Source organism: Copadichromis virginalis, linkage group LG6 (genome assembly GCF_057382275.1).
Source record: "Copadichromis virginalis isolate Kocher_CV1m ecotype Utaka linkage group LG6, C_Virginalis_male_GT1.1, whole genome shotgun sequence".
Classification (NCBI taxonomy): domain Eukaryota; kingdom Metazoa; phylum Chordata; class Actinopteri; order Cichliformes; family Cichlidae; genus Copadichromis; species Copadichromis virginalis.
Window position 1 is genome coordinate 3573832 of NC_140623.1, and position 24293 is coordinate 3598124.

At 42.9% G+C, this 24293-nt stretch overlaps 1 protein-coding gene across 1 annotated transcript in view; it reads right to left on the bottom strand.

Annotated features, from left to right (window-relative positions):
- Positions 1–2958: 2958 nt before the first annotated feature.
- The window catches only part of akt3b (v-akt murine thymoma viral oncogene homolog 3b), a 40238-nt gene continuing 18903 nt past the window's right edge, over positions 2959–24293 (bottom strand). Inside the window, exons 5-14 of the mRNA XM_085458274.1 lie at positions 23683–23827; positions 22924–23055; positions 22613–22678; positions 22296–22364; positions 21364–21486; positions 21114–21242; positions 20344–20558; positions 8643–8730; positions 7706–7808; positions 2959–7455 (exon numbers count right to left, since the gene is read on the bottom strand). Of these exons, the coding sequence (XP_085314400.1) occupies positions 7370–7455; positions 7706–7808; positions 8643–8730; positions 20344–20558; positions 21114–21242; positions 21364–21486; positions 22296–22364; positions 22613–22678; positions 22924–23055; positions 23683–23827 (1156 nt within the window). The 3' untranslated portion in view covers positions 2959–7369. The remainder of the gene's footprint in view (positions 7456–7705; positions 7809–8642; positions 8731–20343; positions 20559–21113; positions 21243–21363; positions 21487–22295; positions 22365–22612; positions 22679–22923; positions 23056–23682; positions 23828–24293) is intronic.

Here is a 24293-nt window from a genome sequence, read left to right on the forward strand (position 1 = left end):
AGATGTATATTTTTAGTTGGAGTGGCTGATGGAGAGTTCGTTTGGATGCAGATGTGATGCTGGTGATCAGTCTGCATCACTTCCTAAATGTTGCTAAAACAAACAAAGGCAGCAGAATTTAAAACATACTTTTAAAGAGTTGGATCTTAAAGAAGAGGTCAGAGGTCCAAATAATGTTACAATTAGAATCTCCATCTCCTATGTTGTCAGTGCATGCTATGGCAGTAAGAAACATTTTAAATTGCTCTGTGTAGCATTATTAGGACTTTGACCTTGAAGGAGAGGTCAGACTACAGGACCACCAAACCCTCCCCCGCATCCTCTGATGTCTCCTTCCTCAACGAGCTCAACAACGTTTATGCTCGTTTTGAGCGAGGGAACCCCACAACCACAACCAAAGCAGACATGACGCCAGACCACCAACCTCTGACTCTCTCCCCCACCGATGTAGGAGCGGTGCTGAGCAGGATCAATGTCCACAAGGCTGCAGGCCCTGATGGCATCTCCGGGCGTGTTCTCAGAGCGTGTTCTGGAGAGCTTGCAGGAGTGCTCACAGACATATTCAATCTGTCCTTGGCCCACGCTGTGGTACTGGCCTGCTTCAACTCCACCTCCATCGTCCCGATACCCAAAAACTCCAACCCATCTAGCCTCAATGACTACCGCCCAGTAGCACTCACCCCCATCATCACTAAGTGCTTAGAGCACTGGTCCTAGCACACTTCAAATCCTGTCTCCCCCCCACCCTGGACCCCCACCAATTCGCATACCGCCAGAACAGGAGCACAGAGGATGCAGTCTCCATCGCACTGCACTCTGTCCTCTCACACCTGGACAACAACAACACCTACGCCAGAATGCTGTTTATAGACTTCAGTTCAGCATTCAATACAATCCACCCCTCACAACTCATCAGGAAACTGACAGACCTGGGTATCAGTTCCCTCATCTGCAAATGGTTACTGGACTTCCTGACCAACCGCCCCCAACATGTCCGGCTGGATAACCACTGTTCATCTACAATCACGATGAACACCGTGTACCACAAGGCTGTGTGATGAGCCCTTTCCTCTACTCCCTCTTCACCCACGACTGCAGACCTGCTGATGGTTCCAACACCATCATTAAGTTTGCAGATGACACCACGGTGATTGGCCTCATCAGTGACAACGATGAGGCCGCCTACAGGGAGGAGGTGGATCGTCTGGCTGAGTGGTGCGACAGAAACAACCTGCTGCTTAACACCGAGAAGACCAAGGAGCTCATCGTGGACTACAGGAGGAATGCTGACCCACATCCACCCATCCACATTAAGGGGACGGCTGTGGAGCGTGTGAGCAGCTTCAAGTTCCTGGGAGTCCACATCTCCGAGGATCTCACCTGGACGACCAACTGCTCCAAGCTGGTCAAGAAGGCTCACCAGCGCCTCTTCTTCTTGAGGACTCTGAGGAAGAACCACCTGTCCTCAGACATCCTGGTGAACTTCTATCGCTGCACCATCGAGAGCATCCTGACCAACTGTATAACAGTCTGGTACGGGAACTGCTCTGCCTCGGACCGGAAGGCGTTGCAGAGGGTCGTGAAAACTGCCCAGCGCATCACCGGAGCACCACTTCCTGCCATAAAGGACATCTACAGGAAGCGGTGTCTGAAGAGGGCTGGGAAAATCATCAGAGACCCCAGTCACCCATCACATGGACTCTTCACCCTCCTGCCCCCTGGGAGGCGCTACAGGAGCCTCCGGACTAAGACCACCAGGTACCGGAACAGCTTCTTCCCCACAGCTGTCAGACTCCTGAACTCTGCCTCCTGACATCTGACCCACGTTAACACACGGACTGGACATACACACACCCACAATGGACAACTGTACCCTCAAACACACAATAATAACATGGACTGAACCACCACTCACAACCACTAGCACTTTATATAGCCTCTTAACTGCACTACTGCATAGTTCTGTGTAAATAATCATACGATAATTTTTAATTCTACAACTGTTTACAACCTGCATAGTTCACATTTCTGTATAGCTGTATATCTCATATTTCTGTATAGTTTTTCATATTTATATCCTGTTCATAGCCTGTACATACTTATTGTTATAGCATATTCATAACATACTTCATACCGTGTACATTATAACATACCATAATAGACCCATTTCTGTAATATACTCACATATCTATATCATTGCTAATATATATTGTAATATATCTATATCATGGCTAATATATATTGTAATATATCTATATCACTAAAACACTTCTGGATGGATGCAAACTGCATTTTGTTGCCCTGTACCTGTGCATGTGCAATGACAAAGTTGAATTCTATTCTATTCTATTATTAACTCCGCCAGGAAGGTTAAGGTGCACATGAAAAACTGACTTTGATTTTAAAGACTTGATGATTTTGGTTTCCAGTGACTGTTAAGTAGATTTGGTCTCGGCAAATGACCCAGAATGTGTCAGTCGAGACTTTCAGCTAGAATATTCCACTCATCAAGAGTCCGTAGTTCATTTTAGTGAGTCCATCATTTCTGGGGCAGCATATTTTAGCTCTTTTAAGTAATTCACAGACAAAAAACCTGAAGCCACAGATTATCTACTAATCTTTACTGCAAGTGGTGTTTTTGCAAAAAAAAAAAACAACTTTGTTTACATCAAGAAGCTCCTGGGCAGTTTCAGTTTATGAGATTTATTATTAAGTTTTTGTACAGCAGATAGTTTGATATTAGAAATGTAATATTTGGCTTTTTTAAAAACTATTTTGTCTTCCATGTTAAAGAACCAAAATATTTTTTTGCTTTATTAATCCAATCCAAGTGTATCTGTAAAAAAAGTTGAACTTATTAGTTTTCTCAGATCTCTTTCTTCATAAAAGGCAAGATCTCATCTAAACAATAAAGAGAAAGGTCTGAAATCACCTGAAATAAAGAGTCACAACAGCAGAAACCCTGAAATGTATTTCTTTTAATTTAATTCAAAATAAATACTACCACGGCAATGCAAGTCCACTACTGGGTTCTTGCCCTAATGTTTTGGTAAGAAAACAAACAAGCAAATGATCGAAAAAAAAAAAAAATCAGTTATGCATCCATCATTCTTCAGCGACTTTCAAGAGGTGCCTTTTTAACAACATACAAGGTAACACTGTCTAGAATGACAAACATTAATAAAACAAACACTATGGTATAAAAAGGAGGGAAGGAGAAGGAATTGGGACTGAAGAAACCTGATGAAACCAGCACCGCACACACGCACACACACACACAGGAAATAAAACAAACAAACAAACAAACAAATGACAGTCCTCCAAGGCTCCTCTTATAGTTTTTTAAGAAGGTGAAGGGAACAGAAGTACAGTGCAGACTCCATGTTACAGATGTCCTCACATTTCTGGAGTCGATCGTTTTCAGGGACCATGGTGACATAAGAAAGGCGGGTTGGGGTTCGTCTCCATGGAAACATCCTCATGAATCACAAAAAAACCAAACAAACGCAAAACTGAAAAAACAAACAAAACCCAAACAAAAAACAGTGGAAGGGTCCATTCATTGACACGTGTTTATTTTTTCCTTTTAAATGTTTTTTTCTTCAAAGCAGTTTTTGAATCGTTTGCGGGTGGTTTGGATTTTTCGGTCACTATTCTCATCAGCAAGCTTAACATACAGTCACACAGAAAACAAATGTTTATGCCTCATAAGTGAAGACAAAAAGAACAAAAAAGGCATTGCATATTTACACCAAGAAGTTTGGGGCCACTTTTTTCTCGCAGTCCTCACAGTCTTCATACACGAGTGTCTCACGGCTCAGTTTTCTTGTGATCTGACATGATCAGTAAATTATTGATACTCTTACTTCAATTTAAATATTTGTCTGTGTGTAAATACATTTCTCTCATAATACTGACAAGATTAATTGGGTCAGGACCCCTGCGTCTGGAGCTGGAAGCCTCACTTCTGCTTAGCATCTGTGTGATAAATTACATTTTCTTCACTAAGATTTGTCATGTAAAAACAGTCTTTGTATCTGTGTTTGTGAGTCAATATTTCTCCTCTTAAACTGAAAACAATGTTTCTCTTTTTTTTCTTTAAAAAAAAAAAATCTTTACAGCAATCTTCTTTTTAGGTTCCTGCACAGCTGCAAAACCCTTTCCCTTCACTTTTTACTCACTACTTGATATGTCTCGGTCGTACTTCTCTACCTGCGTCGTTACTTTAACACACAAAGACGTACCAATCCTCAGTTCTTCTTCTTAATCTTTCCAAACATCTGTAAATGTACAAAATACTTTCAAGTCGGCAGAATTCTCCAGCAAATCAGATCTGATGTGTGCTCACAGGTGAAAAGGCTGCTTCACAAGGACAGTTTAGCTGACAGTATTTGGGATGATTGGATCGCTTTCCCCAATTCTCCACAGTCAGTTCCACTTCTTGTAGGAAGTGTGATGCATCAGTCAGGCCACTTCTGGGCAGAACTCACTAAACATATGCTAATACTGCCAGTGTGGGAGCCAAGCCTGCGAGCTAGTCCAGACGAGCAAACTCCAGCTGCAGTGTCAGTAACACCAACACGGCCCCCTCACTTTCACTACACTCCAAACACACCGTCTGCTGGTGGGTTTAAGCCGCAAAAGTCCCCACACTGACTCTGGCAAGTCAGTACTGCTGCTACTCGTAACCATCGCAACATCCACCTGTAGGGTACCAGGCCATACTCTGACTATCCAATGCTGTAATAAATTCATCACTTTAAGCTGTAGTTGCCCAACTACTGCCTTTAGTTGTAGCTGCACAGCACATCAGAGGACTATCTTCTCATCCATATCATTTTTTTGCCGAACTTACTGTCTGAATGAGTTTGGCAGCTTTCTGATCACTTTCAACAGCAGCTGAGCTAAGAAACAATAAAATATCCACACGTCTTACTGTTTCCAATGAACAAAACACTTTTTCAGCTACATGTCAGAACACACATTGGAACAGGCGATACCAGAAGATTGTCAATTTTGGTTTCTGGATATAACAGCTAGGTTACTTGTGTTAAGGACTCACTATTTGGAGGCTATTGGAGGGGCCTCCATAATAGCAGAGGCCAGCAGGAATCAGTTCAGTGACCAAAATAACTAACACATGATGGGGACGGAACTGCATGAAGCTCAGTCTGAACGGTCAAAAACCTTCTTGTGACTTGATGCATGGAGTTTTTCCTTTGCAGACACCTTTCTCACTCACTATGTGTTAATAGACCTCTCTGCATTGAATCATACCTTATAAAGCGCCTTGACGCGACTGTTGTGATTTGGAGCTATATAAATAAAATTGAATTGAAATTCAAAAAGGAAAATAACAAAAAATGAAAAGTGGTTGTCCAGTGTATACTTTTGTATTTGGTAACTAACTGCAAGTGACTGCAGTGACCTCTTTAGATCGCAAGGCAGTTCCAAAGGTCGCCTGGTGGGAGGCAATCTGTCAGACGACTGTGGTCTGACTCAGAGTGACTGAAATCACTCAGATTTCAAAGGCTTGCACATAACCGCTGGATAATTAGAAATAGACTGACAACATGTTGCTTTCTGAGTCAGCCTGTGCCAAAGAGAGCCACTCTTCTGTCTCTGTGCAACAAGACACTTGTCTCAGCTGGTTGGCAACTGGTTGTGTTCTTGTACATGCACAAAGCTGCTGATGTCATTTTTAAAATAAAATTGCCATCCCAAGGCAACTGAACAAATCTGTTTAACACAGTTAATTTGTGCAAAAACATTGTATCCAAGTACAAATCTGACCCCATTAAATTGCAAACTGAGCGGATACAGCAGACTGACTGCTTGACTCCAATCTTATTGTCAAAGTCTTGATGCACCAAAAGTGCTTTGAAGATGGCAGGTGACACAGTTGCAGTGATTCTGTTCATGCTTTGGACTCCAACCACTGTTTTCACTAGTGTGACTGTAGCAATAGAGGGTTAAATAAGCAACCAGAAGCAGGAACAGGCATCAGAACCAACTACAAAGCAACGTGCAGCAAGCAAACTGCTTGGCATGTAGACGTGACCTGAGGCTTGGGGCTTCTGCAAGTTGTGGAGCATTCTCGTGTCCCCATGTTTTGCAAAAACAGAAGAAAAGACCATCAAATCTCAGTTTGGAGTAAACTGCCGACTTCACTATGATCATTATAGACAACACTGCGGTTTACTACATCTGAGAGTAAGTGTGTGTGTGTTTCTGTGTGCTATGACAGCATATTCTTGACCCCCATTCAATCGCAAACTGTACATACATACATGAAGCCATGTTTCCCTGTGTAAACATCCATTCCATTCTAGTCCTACAGCTACAATGAAGAAGAAGAAAAAAAAAGAGGAGAGGTGGATGATGAGGAGGAGAAGAAGCGGCGATGCTGCAGAGAAAGGCCTCGTTCCCCTGCCGGCTGTGGAAAGCTGGAGCGGTTAAGCTGAGTTTGAATGCGGTTGTGCTCTGTGGCGCCTGAGTGAACTGTGCAGTTTCTGGCAGTTTAGTGTTTCTTGTTTCAAAGTAACTTCAAAAAAGCGCAAAAATAAAATAAAATAAGAGGGAAGTTACTGCGACGAATGAAAGGAATGATATAGATTCACCCATTCTCATCTTTCAACTTCTCTTTTCTGTTTGTTTGTTTTTTGTAATCTGTAGGCTCACTGTGATTTTCATCACCATGGATTTGGGAAATGTGCGCTGCCATGGCAAATGTACGAGGAAGAGGTTTTTTTTTTTCTTTCTTTCTTTTTGTTTTTTTGTTTTTTAATGAGTGAACCATGAGCCATGCACTTCTTCTCAACTATTTATGACCTTTCACATCCCAGAACCCACCCACCCTCTCCCCTGATGAAAAATCCCAATCCCCAAAAACAACAAAAACACCACCCTGTAGGTATGATGCAAAACATCTGCACACATAAGGCAACATTTTTGGTTTTTTGTTCCCTAAAACGGCTCTTCCAAACCAAGTGCAAAAAAGTTAAAAGAAGAACAAAAAATGGGCAGAAACAACAAACAAACAAAAATATTAACGCAACCTGGGTCAACAACTTAATACTGACAGAAAGAAAAAAGAAATAACAAAAACATTGCCTTCTGCAGTAAATAGCGCTGAAAATGTAGGAGACTTATTTTTTAGTGTGGGGAGACCGGCTGGAGTCTATCCCACTGTGCAAAAACCTCTTTTAAAGTCCCTAAAAAGACTTCTCCCCCTCTGCAAGGAGGCAGAGAAGAAGAAAAAGAGGGGAGACTGGTGTTTTTTTGTTTTTGTTTTTTTTTCCTAAAATGGCTACGCGTTTTCCTCAAAATGGCCACAAATGGGGACGATACTGCCTGGCTGGGCTGGAGCTCACTCTCGGCCACTGGCCGAGTAGGAGAACTGTGGGAAATGAGGCCTTCGCTCGTTGTCTGCTGCATCCATCCCGTCCTCATCGTCTGTAAAAACACAAACAGGAAAACATAAGAATGTTCCAATTATGGACAGTAAGGTTGTCCTTACAAACTTTAACGGCAGTTACCCCGACTCTCCTCAAATATTCAGTGTGTCCAATACTAATACTGTTTTCATTTGCAGTTGGTGTTTAGAGCCAGTGCCATGCAAACACGCTAAACTCACACTAGCTGCTGGCAGTGTCATCTCAGTCAGTTAATACAATGCAATAAATTACAGTGAATGTGCACTTACATTTTTCCGGTGGAGTGATGGTGATGGTCTGTGCTGTGAACTCTTCATCGAAGTAGCGCGTGTCTGTCTCAGAGGTGACCTGAGGCTGGAAGGGTGGTACCAACTGGGACGGACAGAAAGCAGAGAGCGGTGGTGTTGTATCACTGAGGGGTTCAGTCTTCAAACAGCTTCACATATGCTGTCGTTTCAACTGAAGGAACACTTTTTTTGTCAAATGACTTTTATCAGTCGTGCTAATATAACACAGATTTTAATAGAGCATTTTACCCTACAGACACCCTCTGTACTTTTAAGATTAGGCTTAAAATTCACCTTTACTAATTAGGTCCTGCATTTTTTACAGTTAGGGTTAGATATTTTTGTTCACCTTAAACAGAACTCAAATCAAACATTTAGAGCCTTTTTTTCTTTTTACTTTATTAAAATTATTTTGGTGAGTTCTAAACTTTTAGATAGTCTAACATACACTAATACAAAGAAATTATCACCAGACTACAGAGTGTGTTATGTTTCTTCATTAGACGTACAAAAAAGGCAAATTTCAGGGGAATACAGTTTCCTGGTCCAAATGTGAACACAGAAGAACTGGGGAACAAAATCAGTTTAAAACTTCACACCATATTGTTGTCTGTGTCTCCAATACACACATGGGAGGCCTGGGTGGACACGTTATTATGAAAGCTCAAGTTGAGAAAAAAACAACATACAAATATGTATAAAACGACCTGGTGGTACTTGTCTGACTGTGTTATAGTGTTCAAATGAAATAAAGATGAGGTAATGTTTTGTCCTTTTCATTCCATTTTGGATTTTACATGTCAGCCAGACTTCTTTTGAAAAATACGGTAACCCTGATACCAGAATACCTCAGAAACACTGTTTGAATCGATTTCGATTGAAGTGACGATGACGTCTAGCAGCTAAATCCTGCTCTCACCTTCTTGTCGTAGACGTCCTGCCAGTCGATTGTGCCAAAGAAACTGTGCCGCATGATCTCCTTAGCGTCATCCGGTCCACCGCCCAACCTGTCAACCAACACACAGAATACGAAGGAGATGGCGTCAAAGTCATACATCAAATAGCGCTCTCACAAAGTCTCCATCAATGGAACCAGAATATCCACCTGCTACTGATCCCAAAATAACTTGATGGGGTGAACAAGTTCGCTCAGTGAAGCTGCAGTAGCCTCTTTTCACTGGCGTCTTCGTTAGACACAGAAAATGCTTCAGGGATGATAAGAGTGGAAACTTGAACGCAGCCACCAGCTGGTTTTGCCTGAGAACATTTTAGCTGGGCACCCATTAACATAAAGAGTTTGTGCTCTCATCAAGTGTGCGCAAGATTATTAATTTAAGCAACTGTATGTAAGAACATGTTATCTGGATATGTAACCACTTTGCCAAAGTCTGGCAGGAGACGCAAATTCCACCTCAGGTTGAAATTAGGTAAAGTTAGGATGTTAAAGAAGCACAGAGGCTCAAGCCTGCCATTAACTGGAAACTACTGGAACACACAATAATAAGTTTTACATTGCCAGGGACAGAGAAGGTACTGACCAACAAAGAAGCACCTGCTCCAAAATCGACAGCTTCAAGCAAAACTATAATTTGCTGATTTTCACCCGTACAAGCCAAATGCCTTCTGGAGAAAAGTTTTATGGTCAGAGAAGATAAAGTAGGGCTGCACGATTTTGCATAAAATGAGAATCACGATTTTTTGGCTTAGAATTGAGATCACGATTCTCTCACGATTTTCTTTTCCAGTATAAATATTTATTGCACTTATTAACTGCACATCAACTTCGTAACAGTTGCGACTGAACATAAAAACAATAAATAAACATAAAAACAATAAATGTCTCACGTTTTGTTGTTGCCGCAAAATGTTGTACTGCTTGAAATTCCGTCTCCACCGTTGCTCGACGCTGCGTGTACAGAGCAGGTAGTGCAACAATAGAAAAATAGTTGCGGGACGGCACTGTGTAGCGTTTGTATACGGTGTTGCTCATTTTCCTAAATCCCTCGTTTTGCACAGTGTTGATGGGAGCCATATCTTTGGTCAGGTGATAAGTGATAGCCTCCGTAATTTCTTTGTGCCTGCGGGAGGTCGACGGGTAAAGGGAAGCGCTGTATAAGGTTCCCGTTATTGATGTTTGGGTGGTTGACCGGGACGGATTTTCACCGCGGTAAAGTGAGCCGTCATTTGTGAGCCGCGGTCAAGCCAGCCGCCTCCTATCCGCCGCATAAATTTCCTTGCGCTTTTACACCAGTCTTTACGGTAGCGCCTTTTCGCTTTATGTGCCGATTGAAAGCCTATACCCGCGCACACGTGCACGCGCGCGAACAAATTACAATGTAACGGCCCGATACAGTCAATACAATTATGGAAATGTCAGAAATTCATTAAAAATCATCCTGAGTAGTTGATGTCCAACTTTCAACACATCCCCCCTCTGGGACACCTACTGTACCTGTGTGCCAGGTTTCAGCCAGATTTACTGTAGAATTCCTCAGAAATTAAAGGGTACTTGTATCCAATGCAGTCAGCCAATACAATTTAATTATGTCAATTTTCAAAAATTCATTAAAAATCATCCTGAGTAGTTGATGTCCAACTTTCAACACATCCCTCCTCCGGGAAACCTGCTGTACGTCTGGGCCAAGTTTCAGCCAGATTTACTGTAATATTCTTCAGAAATTGCAGGGAACTTATGTTCAGTGCAAGAAAGGCTGAAAGACGACCACTACTGAACAAGACACACAAGCTGAAACGTCAAGACTGGGCCAAGAAATATCTCAAGACTGATTTTTCTAAGGTTTTATGGACTGATGAAATGAGAGTGAGTCTTGATGGGCCAGATGGATGGGCCCGTGGCTGGATTGGTAAAGGGCAGAGAGCTCCAGTCTGACTCAGACGCCAGCAAGGTGGAGGTGGAGTACTGGTTTGGGCTGGTATCATCAAAGATGAGCTTGTGGGGCCTTTTCGGGTTGAGGATGGAGTCAAGCTCAACTCCCAGTCCTACTGCCAGTTTCTGGAAGACACCTTCTTCAAGCAGTGGTACAGGAAGAAGTCTGCATCCTTCAAGAAAAACATGATTTTCATGCAGGACAATGCTCCATCACACGCGTCCAAGTACTCCACAGCGTGGCTGGCAAGAAAGGGTATAAAAGAAGAAAAACTAATGACATGGCCTCCTTGTTCACCTGATCTGAACCCCATTGAGAACCTGTGGTCCATCATCAAATGTGAGATTTACAAGGAGGGAAAACAGTACACCTCTCTGAACAGTGTCTGGGAGGCTGTGGTTGCTGCTGCACGCAATGTTGATGGTGAACAGATCAAAACACTGACAGAATCCATGGATGGCAGGCTTTTGAGTGTCCTTGCAAAGAAAGGTGGCTATATTGGTCGCTGATTTGTTGTTGTTTTGTTTTTGAATGTCGGCGAGGATTCCGCACGGCACTCCCCTCCATTCACCTCGCGAATCTCCGCTCTCTTCCAAACAAAGTCGACGAATTACTGCTCTTAAACCGGACTAACAAGGACTTTGCACGCTCTGCTGCCCTCTGCTTCACTGAAACCTGGCTCAGTGAGCGAGTCCCAGACGCTGTCTTAAATCTGCCGGGCTTCCAACTTCACCGGGCGGACCGCGAAACAGAGCTCTCAGGGAAAACAAAGGGTGGTGGAGTCTGCTTCTACATTAATGAAGGTTGGTGTACTGATGTCACAGTGTTACAGAAACACTGCAGCCCACACTTGGAAAGTTTTCTCATCAACTGTAAACCTTTTTATTCACCGCGGGAGTTTTCTTCCTTCATGCTGGTCGGAGTTTACATCCCTCCACAGGCCAACGCGAACAACGCACTGTGCGAGCTGGCTGACCAGATTACTACCCTGGAGAGGAAATTCCCGGATTCCTTTACAATTATTCTTGGGGATTTTAACAGAGCAAACCTAAACTACGAACTCCCTAAATACAGACAGCATATAGACTGCCCCACCAGGGACAACATCATACTGGATCACTGCTACACCACTCTAAAAGATGCCTATCGCTCTGTGCCCCGGGCAGCTTTGGGACATTCTGATCACTGCATGGTCCATCTTATTCCAGTTTATAGGCAAAAACTCAAACGTGCCAAGCCTGTAGTCAAAACTGTGAAGAAGTGGACTAACGCAGCAAAGCAGGAACTGCAGGACTGTTTTGACTCCACTGATTGGACTGTTTTTGAAGCTGCATCTGAGAACCTAGATGAGCTCACGGACACTGTGACATCATACATCAGTTTCTGTGAAGACGTGTGTGTGCCAACAAAGACCTTTTGCACATACAACAACAATAAACCATGGTTCACTCCTAAACTCCAACATCTTCGCAAGGCCAAGGAGGACGCTTACAGAAGTGGTGACAGGGTCCTGTACAAGCAAGCCAGGAACACACTGACCAAGGAGATCAAAGCAGCTAAAAGGATCTACTCCCAGAAGCTGGAAGAACGGCTCTCAGCCAACGACCCTGCGTCAGTGTGGAGGGGCCTGCAGGAAATCACCAGCTACAGACGCCCCCCACCCACTATGGAAGCAAACAAAGACCTGGCCAACGAGTTAAACACTTTCTATTGCAGGTTTGAGACGGACAGACTCCCACGCCCCACCCTCCCCTCCCCAGGGACATTGCTTCAGACATTGACCCCCAACACACCTTCCACCTCTCCCCCCTTCACCTTGCCCCTCCCCAATCAAGACTCAACGACCACCCCCACCCTCCCCAATCCAGACTCAACGACCACCACCACCCTCTCCAACCCAGACTCAACGACCTCCACCACCCTCTCCAATCCAGACTCAACGACCTCCACCACCCTCTCCAATCCAGACTCAACGACCTCCACCACACCTCTCACCCCCCTTTCCTCCTCCCTGAAACTAAGAATACACACTCAGGATGTGAGCCGACTATTCCAGAAACAGAAGCCCAGGAAAGCCCCCGGACCAGACGGTGTCTCACCCTCCTGCCTCAAAACCTGTGCTGAACAGCTGGCTCCCATCTTTACTCGCATCTTCAACAGATCCCTGGAGCTGTGTGAAGTTCCCTCCTGCTTCAAACGCTCCACCATCATCCCTGTTCCCAAGAAACCCACCATCACAGGACTGGATGACTACAGACCTGTCGCCTTGACGTCTGTGGTCATGAAATCCTTCGAACGACTGGTGTTAACCCATCTGAAAGACATTACAGGCCACCAGCTGGACCCTCTGCAGTTTGCCTACCGGGCAAACAGGTCAGTGGATGATGCAGTGAACATGGGGCTGCATTACATCCTGCAACACCTTGACTGCCCGGGAACTTATGCCAGGGTCCTGTTTGTGGACTTTAGTTCGGCTTTTAACACCATTGTGCCTGAACTTCTTTCCTCCAAACTCTCCCAGCTCAGCGTGTCACCAGCTACCTGTCAGTGGATCACCAGCTTCCTGACAGACAGAAAGCAACAAGTGAGGCTGGGGGAGATCACCTCTGAAACTCGGTCCCTCAGTATTGGTGCCCTCAAGGATGTGTCCTCTCACCACTACTGTTCTCCCTCTACACTAACGACTGCACCTCCAATAACTCTGCTGTCAAACTCCTAAAGTTTGCAGATGACACCACTGTCATTGGCCTCATTCAAGATGGTGATGAGTCTGCATACCGGCAGGAAGTTGAGCGGCTGGTACTCTGGTGCAGTCAGCACAATCTGGAGCTGAACACTCTTAAGACTGTAGAGATGACAGTGGACTTCAGGAGACATCCCTCAACTCTGCTCCCCCTCACCATATCAGACAGCCCTGTGTCAACTGTGAAGACCTTCAAGTTCCTGGGTACAACCATCTCCCAGGACCTGAAGTGGGAGACCAACATCAACTCCATCCTCAAAAAGACCCAGCAGAGGATGTACTTCCTGAGACAACTGGGGAAGTACAGTCTCCCACAGGAGCTGCTGATCCAGTTCTACACTGCGGTCATTGAGTCTGTCCTGTGCTCCTCCATCACAGTCTGGTATGGAGCAGCCACTAAACAGGACAGGAGCAGACTGCAGCGGACTGTACGGGCAGCAGAAAGGATCATCAGCACCCCCCCTGCCCTCCATCCAGGATCTGTACCTCTCAAGAACCAGGAAACGGGGAGGGAAAATCATCACAGACCCCTCACACCCTGGACACAGACTTTTTGATCTGCTGCCCTCTGGCAGACGGTACAGAAGCCTGCAGACCAGGACCACCCGACACAGGAACAGTTTCTTTCCCCTCGCCATCTCCCTTCTTAACAGTTGACCTGTCACACTGCTCCCACTGCCAGACTGCAACTGCACCTTATGTACATTTTGTAGTATTCATTCCACCTCATTCATTTCTGTATTTTATGTATATAAGGTTAGATTCGTTATTTATAGTTGGTTTACATAGCTTTGTGTATGTATGTGTAATGTGTATATATAGACACTTGTGTGTGTGTGTGTGTGTGTGTTTTACATTGCTGTGCTTGAGAGCCACCATCTACCGGAATCAAATTCCCTGTATGTGTCTGCACATATACAGTGGGGCAAAAAAGTATTTAGTCAGCCACCGATTGTGCAAGTTCCCCCACTTAAAATGATGACAGAGGTCAGTAATTTGCACCAGAGGTACACTTCAACTGTGAGAGACAGAATGTGAAAAAAAAATCCATGAATCCACATGGTAGGATTTGTAAAGAATTTATTTGTAAATCAGGGTGGAAAATAAGTATTTGGTCACCTCAAACAAGGAAAATCTCTGGCTCTCACAGACCTGTAACGTCCTCTGTAAGAAGCTTTTCTGTCCCCCACTCGTTACCTGTATGAATGGCACCTGTTTGAACTCATCATCTGTATAAAAGACACCTGTCCACAGCCTCAAACAGTCAGACTCCAAACTCCGCCATGGCCAAGACCAAAGAGCTTTCGAAGGACACCAGGAAAAGTATTGTAGACCTGCACCAGACTGGGAAGAGTGAATCTACAATAGGCAAGCAGCTTGGTGTGAAAAAATCAACTGTGGGAGCAATCATCAGAAAATGGAAGACATACAAGACCACTGATAATCTCCCTCGATCTGGGGCTCCACGCAAGATCTCATCCCGTGGGGTCAAAATGATCATGAGAACGGTGAGCAAAGATCCCAGAACCACACGGGGGGACCTGGTGAATGACCTGCAGAGAGCTGGGACCAAAGTAACAAAGGTCACCATCAGTAACACACTACAACGGCAGGGAATCAAATCCCGCAGTGCCAGACGTGTTCCGCTGCTGAAGCCAGTGCATGTCCAGGCCCGTCTGAAGTTTGCCAGAGAGCACATGGATGATACAGCAGAGGATTGGGAGAATGTCATGTGGTCAGATGAAACCAAAGTAGAACTTTTTGGTATAAACTCAACTCGTCGTGTTTGGAGGAAGAAGAATACTGAGTTGCATCCCAAGAACACCATACCTACTGTGAAGCATGGGGGTGGAAACATCATGCTATGGGGCTGTTTTTCTGCCAAGGGGACAGGACGACTGATCCGTGTTAAGGACAGAATGAATGGGGCCATGTATCGTGAGATTTTGAGCCAAAACCTCCTTCCATCAGTGAGAACTTTGAAGATGAAACGAGGCTGGGTCTTCCAACATGACAATGATCCAAAACACACCGCCCGGGCAACAAAGGAGTGGCTCCGTAAGAAGCATTTGAAAGTCCTGGAGTGGCCTAGCCAGTCTCCAGACCTCAACCCCAAAGAAAATCTGTGGCGGGAGTTGAAAGTCCGTGTTGCTCGGCGACAGCCCCAAAACATCACTGCTCTCGAGAAGATCTGCATGGAGGACTGGGCCAAAATACCAGCTACTGTGTGTGCAAACCTGGTAAAGACCTATAGTAAACGTTTGACCTCTGTTATTGCCAACAAAGGTTATGTTACAAAGTACTGAGTTGTATTTTTGTTATTGACCAAATACTTATTTTCCACCCTGATTTACGAATAAATTCTTTACAAATCCTACCATGTGGATTCATGGATTTTTTTTTCACATTCTGTCTCTCACAGTTGAAGTGTACCTCTGGTGCAAATTACTGACCTCTGTCATCATTTTAGGTGGGGGAACTTGCACAATCGGTGGCTGACTAAATACTTTTTTGCCCCACTGTACTTGGCCAATAAACACGATTCTGATTCTGATTCTGAGATGTATATTTGTGAATGTGGAGATGTTATATTGGTTTCACTGGTAAAAATAAATAATTGAAATGGGTATATATTTGTTTTTTGTGAAGTTGCCTAATAATTATGCACAGTAATAGTCACCTGCACACACAGATATCCCCCTAAAATAACTAAAAAAAAAAATAAAAAAATAAAAACTACTTCCAAAAACATTCAGCTTTGATATTAATGAGTCTTTTGGGTTCATTGAGAACATGGTTGTTGTTCAATAATAAAATGATTCCTCAAAAATACAACTTGCCTAATAATTCTGCACTCCCTGTAGGTCTGTTGACAGAGCTCTGTACAGGTCTGCTCGAGCTGACCTGAAAAGGGGTCCCACCTGTCCAGCAACAACACATGGCATGGAATAATAGACATCATAAACCACAGAGGCAGAACTGTGAAAACAGAAAACCTGAGTGTGCAGCTAGCAGAGGACATAAACAGCTTCTTTGCCCGCTTTGAAACACCACAACAGCAGCATTCATCTGCCTCAGCCCTGCTCCCATCCTCATCCTCACCTGGTTCCTGCACCGCTCCATTCACTGTAACGGAGCACGATGTCAGATGAGTGTTCCTAGCAGTGAACCCCAGGAAGGCGTCCAGACGGAATACGTGGTAAAGTGCTAAGACCATGTGCCCACCAGCTCACCCTCATCTCCACCAGAATCTTCAACCTCTCACTGGATGAAGCAGCCATCCCATCCTGTCTAAAATCAGCCACAATCATCCCAGTACCAAAGAAGTCTCCCATCACCAGCCTGAACTATTATTGCCCTGTGGCCCTCACACCGGTAATCATGAAACTAGTCCTTCAGCACACCAAGGATTACCTCCCCCCAGAATTCGACCCCCACCAGTTTGCATACCGTGCAAACAGATTCACAGAAGATGCCATCACCCTCCACTCGGTGCTGAGTCACCTAGAACAGCGGCAGAGCTACGCCAGAATGCTCTTTGTGGACTACAGCTCACCCTTCCACCACTCGCCCATTGAGAGCCTACTAACTTACTGCATCACAGTATGGTACAGCAGCTGCACTAAGGCGGATAGAGCCACCCTCCCAGCATGTTTGCAATGAGTAGGAGATGCTCTGTATCTCACTGTACAACTGTATAGTGACAAAGGTATTGGGTTCTTTTCTAAAAATTGCTATAAACAGAGGAACCCAAACTGATGAAAAGTGGCGAATATTTTTTTTCAAATGACTATTTTTAGTGGATTTTTGATATAGAAGCAGAATGACAGAATGTTAAAAGAAGTTACTTTTAGTCACTCTAAGCTGGGCATTGCGTTCTCTGGCTGTTCAAAGCCATGGAACTTTAGACTTTCCAAGCAAATAATGATGGCCATGCTGATGTTCTTTTCAGTACATTTTACTTTATGTTCATTTTCATTTTTATGATGTTTCTATTTTTACATAATTCCTCCCACATAGCAAAATTGGTATGGCCTGGATCTGTCCCACACAATGTGCTTACACATGGCCTGCGTACCGCAAAGAATGACGGCCCTATGGTGGCCCAGATCTGGTTTACCAGAGGTGGCCCACACATGAGCCAGCACAAGGCCAGTTGCAGACACACTGCTGGCCCTGTGCTGGCCCAGAACAGTTTCAGCTCTGGCCCCAGATGTCAGCCTAATGTGTACCTTAGCCATGTAAGCCATGTAATAACAACATGTGCTGGAACATAATAGTGCAAATGTGACATGACGACATGACGAAACTCTGTTCAGACAGTGAATGGACTGATTCTTATACAGCACTTTTTTACTCACCCATATTACTCAAAGTGCTCTATACAACATGTCACATTCACCCAATCAGGCCAAATGTGGCATGCCATCACATAAACAGTGCCATCTTACCATGCCAGAAGTCAGCCAGCAGTGCCGGCTTGACACCAGATCCAGGCAAGACCCGTCTGCTATGTGGGATGACTTGTTCTTTTGGCGTTTTAGTTGTGGATTGTGTTTGGACTGTGTCTCTTGCCCTTTCAGTATTGTTTCCTTGTGCTTCTAAGTGTCCCTTTGTTTCTTTTTAGGTTATGTAGTATGGGTTAGAGATATTTTGTATGTTGTTTTTGTTTAATAAATCCGCCTTTTGGATTATTCCCTGATGTGCCTGAGTTCTGTTATTTAGTGTCACTTTGAAAGGACACACAGCCAGCATTTACATAGAATTGTTCTTTCAATTTTTGATAAAGATTACAGTGAATTGAGATGTAACTTGAGATGTAGGACGCCCAGAGTAAGAAAGTGTTGAAAGTTGGACCTCAACTATTATGGGTGATTTTTAATGAATTTTTGAAATTTCCATAATTGTAGTGTATTGACTGTATTGAATTGAATAAATGTTTCCATTAATTTCTGAGGAGTTCTACAGTAAATCTGGATGAAACTTGGCACACAGGTACAGTAGGTGTCCCAGAGGGGGGATGTGTTGAAAGTTGTACATCAACTACTCAGGATGACTTTTAATGAATTTTTGAAAATTGACATAATTCTATTGTATTGGCCGACTGCATTGGATACAAGTACCCATTAATTTCTGAGGAATTCTACAGTAAATCTGGCTGAAACCTGGCACACAGGTACAGTAGGTGTCCCAGAGGAGGGATGTGTTGAAAGTTGTACATCAACTACTCAGGATGATTTTTAATGAATTTCTGAAAATTGACACAATTGTAGTGCATTGGCTGTATTAGATTGAATAAATGTTTCCATTAATTTCTGAGGAGTTCTACAGTAAATTTCGATGAAACTTGGCACACAGGTACAGTAGGTGTCCCAGAGGGGGGATGTGTTGAAAGTTGGACATCAACTACTCAGGATGATTTTTAATGAATTTTTGAAAATTGACATAATTCTACTGTATTGGCCGACTGCATTGGATACAAGTACCCTTTAATTTCTGAGGAATTCTACAGTAAATTGGGCTGAAACCTGGCACACAGGTACAGTAGGTGTCCCAGAGGAGGGATGTGTTGAAAGTTGTACATCAACTACTCAGGATGATTTTTAATGAATTTCTGAAAATTGACATAATTCTATTGTATTGACTGTATTGCATTGAATATAAGTTTCCTTTAATTTCTGAGGAATTCTACAGTAAATCTGGATGAAAATTGGCACACAGGTACAGTAGGTGTCCCAGAGGGGGGATGTGTTGAAAGTTGGACCTCAACTATTCAGGATGACTTTTAATGAATTTTTGAAATAAACATAATTGTAGTGCATTGACTGTATTGCACTGAATATGAGTTTACTGTGATTTCTGAGTAATATTACAGTAAATCTGGGTAAAAACTTGCCCAGAGGTAAAGTAGGTGTCCGAGAAGAGGATTGTGTTGAAAGCTTGGCATCAACTTTTAAGAATGATTTTTAATGAATTTTTGAATATGCAACCAGACTGTCACGATGGCTGTATTGGGCTGTTCCATTGTAATTTGTGTGCGCGCGTGCGTGTGACTGTTCACGCGCGTGCATGTGTGCGCGAGTCTAGGCTTTCAATCAGGATATAAAGCGAAAAGGCGCTACCGTAAAGACTGGTGTAAAAGCGCAAGGAAATTTATGCGGCGGATAGGAGGCGGCTGGCTTGACCGCGGCTCACAAATGATGGCTCACTTTACCGCGGTGGATTTTCTCCTGTCACTTTCTCGTCATCCCTGACGTGCTCTCCGTTGTTTTTTCCCTGCTAATTTTAGCATCACACGGCACAGCTTCTGTATCACGTGGTATAAGGCTCCGCCCTTGTCATTTGTTGAGAAGGAAGAGTGAGCGCTTGTTTTCATGCAGAGTACGTCCCGGATCAAAATGCGGTACAATCGTCGTCTTTTTTTCTTTCTTTCTTTTTTTTTTTTTTTAAATCGTTGTCATTTGGAAATGAGATCGCACATAAGTATGAATCGAGATCGCGATTTTCTAACGATTAATCGTGCAGCCCTAAGATAAAGATTAATTTATCTAGCCACAATGACATGAGGTATGTTTAGAAAAGTAAAGCTGAGGCTTTGAAATGCTGCTAGCAGCAAAATGCACCTGGTTGAAGTGCAACTTGCATGCTGCATTTGCCTGCCTGCCACATTAAGCACATCTCTCATACAGTTTAAAAAAATGTTGGTTAAAATTTGGTTTTCTTAGTTTTCTTATCCCTTTGAAAAGACCTGACAGAAAGGCCTGTTGCACCTGTACATTTTAAGTGTGCTATCAGTGACAGAAAACCGCTGAGTGAACCTCAGACAGTCAGCAGGTTTTCCATTCGTAGCTAAGTCAGTAGTGAAGTCAGGACTCGTAGAGAGTCTTTGTGTCAATGAGGGGACTCTGTCTAAACAGGACAGGGCAGTTAGCAATAAAAAGAACTTCACTGCACAGGTAAGCTGATCAAAATTACATTTGCATGCATACCGTTTGTTGGGGTCCTTAATGAGCAGCCCTGACAGGAGTGACTTGGCGTCAGCTGACAGGGTTCGTGGGAATTTTATCTCTTCCATGAGGATGAGCTCAAACAGCTTCTCGTGGTCCTGGTTGTAGAAGGGCAGGCGTCCGCACATCATCTCATATGTCACCACGCCCAAACCCCACCAGTCCACTGCACGTCCATAGTCATTGTCCTCTAGCACCTGAGGATTTACACAAAAACCCTTTTACTGTATTGCTCCCACTAGCCCCATTTGTATTTCATTCAGAAGAAGCCCTACATAAAAGGTTCTCCTCTAGTGACTGTTTATATTAAAAGCCACGAGGCCACTATCGTTATGATTAGCTCAACTGAGAACTTCACAAAAATTCTTTTTTCAACCTTTAACTGTGTGATAACCTCTTTCATATCCTCTTTATGAAGCAAACAACTTTCTAGTTCTCCACTGAGAACCACATTAAAAGAAGTGAGATCAGTTACCCACTGGAAAGAAAACCCTTCATCAGAGGAACTGCCTCCTAGGGCACTTCCACATTGGACCTGGTAGTTGCTGGGTGGTGACACACAGACAAACAGAGGATCCGAAAAACAGTTTCCTTCCTGAATTTGTTACAGAGGACAAACCGGATAAATTTGGTTTTGTTTTTTTAATCTTATGCTCTCTTTCTTGTTTTTTATAGCCATAGGAAGGTTTGTCAACATCTGAAACCCAAAATTCAGATAATAGTCTTTATGTGTATCTGGTGTGACCGCTGACCTCAGGAGCCAAGTACTCCGGTGTTCCACAGAAGGTTTTCATAGTGGCAGTGTCAGTGATGCCTTCTTTGCAGAGACCAAAGTCAGTGATCTTGATGTGGCCATCTTTGTCCAACATGAGGTTCTCCAGCTGATGAGCAGTTGAGGAGAAGAATAAAACCCATTAACCTTTACTGTATCCTTTAATAAGCAGGAAATTCAGAATAATAACGGACACTTCTCAGATCTCACACAGAGCAGGTGTACTTTACCTTCAGATCACGGTACACGATCTTGGCAGAATGCAAATAATCTAAAGCAGAGACGATCTCAGCGCCATAGAAACGGGTGCGGTCCTCTGAAAAAACTCTCTCTCTTGACAAGTGGAAAAATAGCTGTGGACAGGGAAACAATAAGAATTCATGCAGTTTAGATATGTTTCTCTTATCGAGTGATAATTCACTTGGTGAAATCATGACTCAATAGCTTCAGCAAGCAAACACAACAACTTTGAATTACACACAGTTTTAGTCCAAACAAAAGCAGAATCATTGTTCAGTTTAATAGAATAGAATAGAATAGAATAGAATAGAATAGAATAGAATGCCTTTATTGTCACTATACAGTTGTACAATGAGATACAGAGCATCTCCTACTCAGTGCAAACATGCTGGGGGGGGCACAGTTCTGCAGCACTATATGCATATGGACAGTATTAACAGAGAAAAAATATATAAAATGTACAAATATACACAAGCCAGTTTTAAAAAGTAATAAATAACCTTTTAAAGCAAATCTATAAAGGAGACCAAGTCTCCATGTCACTCACACATTTAATAGATTCAATATAGATAGAATTAAAAAACATCTACAAACACTTAAAGTTGCTTAAAATCATTTTATATATCATAATTGTCACTTTATGGTCATAAAATAAACTAAATAAACCCTGAACTGATTCGTGCTTTAAAATGATGAAACTATTACCACAATGGAACCACAAAAGTTCAGACTTCCCAGTCCAACGTGTTTCCCAGTGAAACATAACACTATCTAGTGAGAGACTGCTTGCTCTAAAAGCACTTTGGATCTCATACTGTCATGTTAATCAACATTATTCAATAATTTTTAAAAATCCTTGTATGTTAAACGAAAACATCTCTCATCAAAGTGCTATTTAAAAAGTCTCTGAGTGACTTCTTACCTCTCCTCCGTTGACATACTCCATTACAAAGCACAGCCGATCCTTTGTCTGGAATGAATACTTCAGAGACTGTGAAAAATATTGAAATATATTTTAAACCCAGACGCGCCATTTGTTTCAAACGCAACACAAAAGCTCTTTGAATCGAGTGCATCTTTCCAGCTGTTAGTCTTCACAACACTTCTTAAGAGTCTCTGCACAGATGCTAGTAGTCATGGCTTGTTTGGACAAAATGCAAATTACAACTTGGTTCACACAACTCCTAGCAGGATGTGGCTGTATGTGGTGCAATGATACATGCAATCTACCATACTTACAGTTAGGAATGGATGCCGAGTATTTTTTAAAACCCTACTTTCTGTGAGAGTGTGAGCAACTTCATCCTGTTCAAAAAGATTAAAGAGCAATGATTAGTGAGGAGTAAAAAGTACTGAGCTGAAATCTAAAATTTGAGAGAATGTTTGATATGAATGTGCTTCATCTAACAAATGCAAAACACCAAATATTAGAAGGCAGACATGCTGTAATTAGATTCAGATTAGATTAGTCAAATATGTAACAGTAGATTCAAAAAATACACCTCGTTACTGAATTATTCAGCAATAAGGCTGATCATTTAAAAGAGGACCTTGGCAATGATGACTTCTTTTTTGAGGATTTTCATGGCGTAGTAGGTGCCGCTCGCCTTCTCCCTCACCAGAATGACTTTACCAAAAGTGCCTTTGCCCAGAAGCTTCAAATAGTCAAAGTCATTCATTGTCTGTGGAAAGAAATATCAGGAAACAGTTGTCATAAGCATTTCTCCAGTCTTCAGTACACTTCATCTTCAAAGCAATATGCTTAAAGTAAACCAGTCAGCTCACAAACTGGGACATAGAAGAATGGTCAGATCAACAATACTGATTTTTACTGTATATCCCACAAACACTTTGTATTGTGAGTCCTTGATACTGTTTTAACCTCAACTGCTTTATTACAGTTGGACTTCTATGCTTCTTCTTATTTTCTGTCATATTTGTAGCGGTACGACAGTGGATGTTCAGGTTTCCGGAAATTAGGTCAGTGTGTGTAGCAGTAATCCAGATGAACCAAAAGCTCGGGTTTCACACTGCTTTAAACACTCGGTTTCAGTTAAAGAAACGAGAGCAGACACAGATATCTTGCTGTTCAGGTTTTACGTTATTTAGAGGCACTCAATCAGCAGGGAGGCCTAAAGAGATTAAGAAGCAAGCTAAAACAGCTTGTTTCAGGTGAGAGTGGGCGTGCTTCAAGGCCCAGCATATGATGAACAAGGATTATTTTGAACTGTAACTCATGAAAAACTACTCTAGGACAGTTCCAGCAATAAAAGTATGAAGCTGGAAATGAGAATTAAAGCAGTCTCTACCTTTCGTTTGTAGTGGCTAATGGAGGTGTCCATCTCCTCCTCGTTGACGTTTTCAATCTGGGAGGTGGGGCTGCACAAGATGCCCTCCTCCTCCTGCTTGGCTAGTGACTCTGCTACCATCTGGATGGCCTCAGCCCACTCGTCCCTGTAGGAGATACGTGGAAACAACATCATAGATTAAACGTCAAAAGTCTATTTTCTAAATTTCTTAAATAGATGGTTAAATTAAACTATATGCCTTCCGTATGGGAAAGGTTAAAGTTTTCATAACGTCACTCTGCAAAGTATTCTTCTTTAGTTCGACAGCTTCCGGCTGCACATTTTTTTGTCAAGTTCTCAAGATTTGTAGTAGTAGTATAAATTGTTAATTCAAACAGGTAATCTCTTGGAGACTGACGCCTCTTTTTTCAAGAAGAATCTGTCTGCAGAAAACCGTTAAAAAAAAACCCCTGAGAAAAACAACTACATAATAATACTGTGATTAAATTCAATCAAGGATCAAAGGTAAGCATGAAATCTTTACAGCAGAGTCTTATAAATAACAATTTGCTGGGGGCCTAAATATGAGATACAATGGTGAGTAAGAACAGAATCACTGGTGATGAACTGTG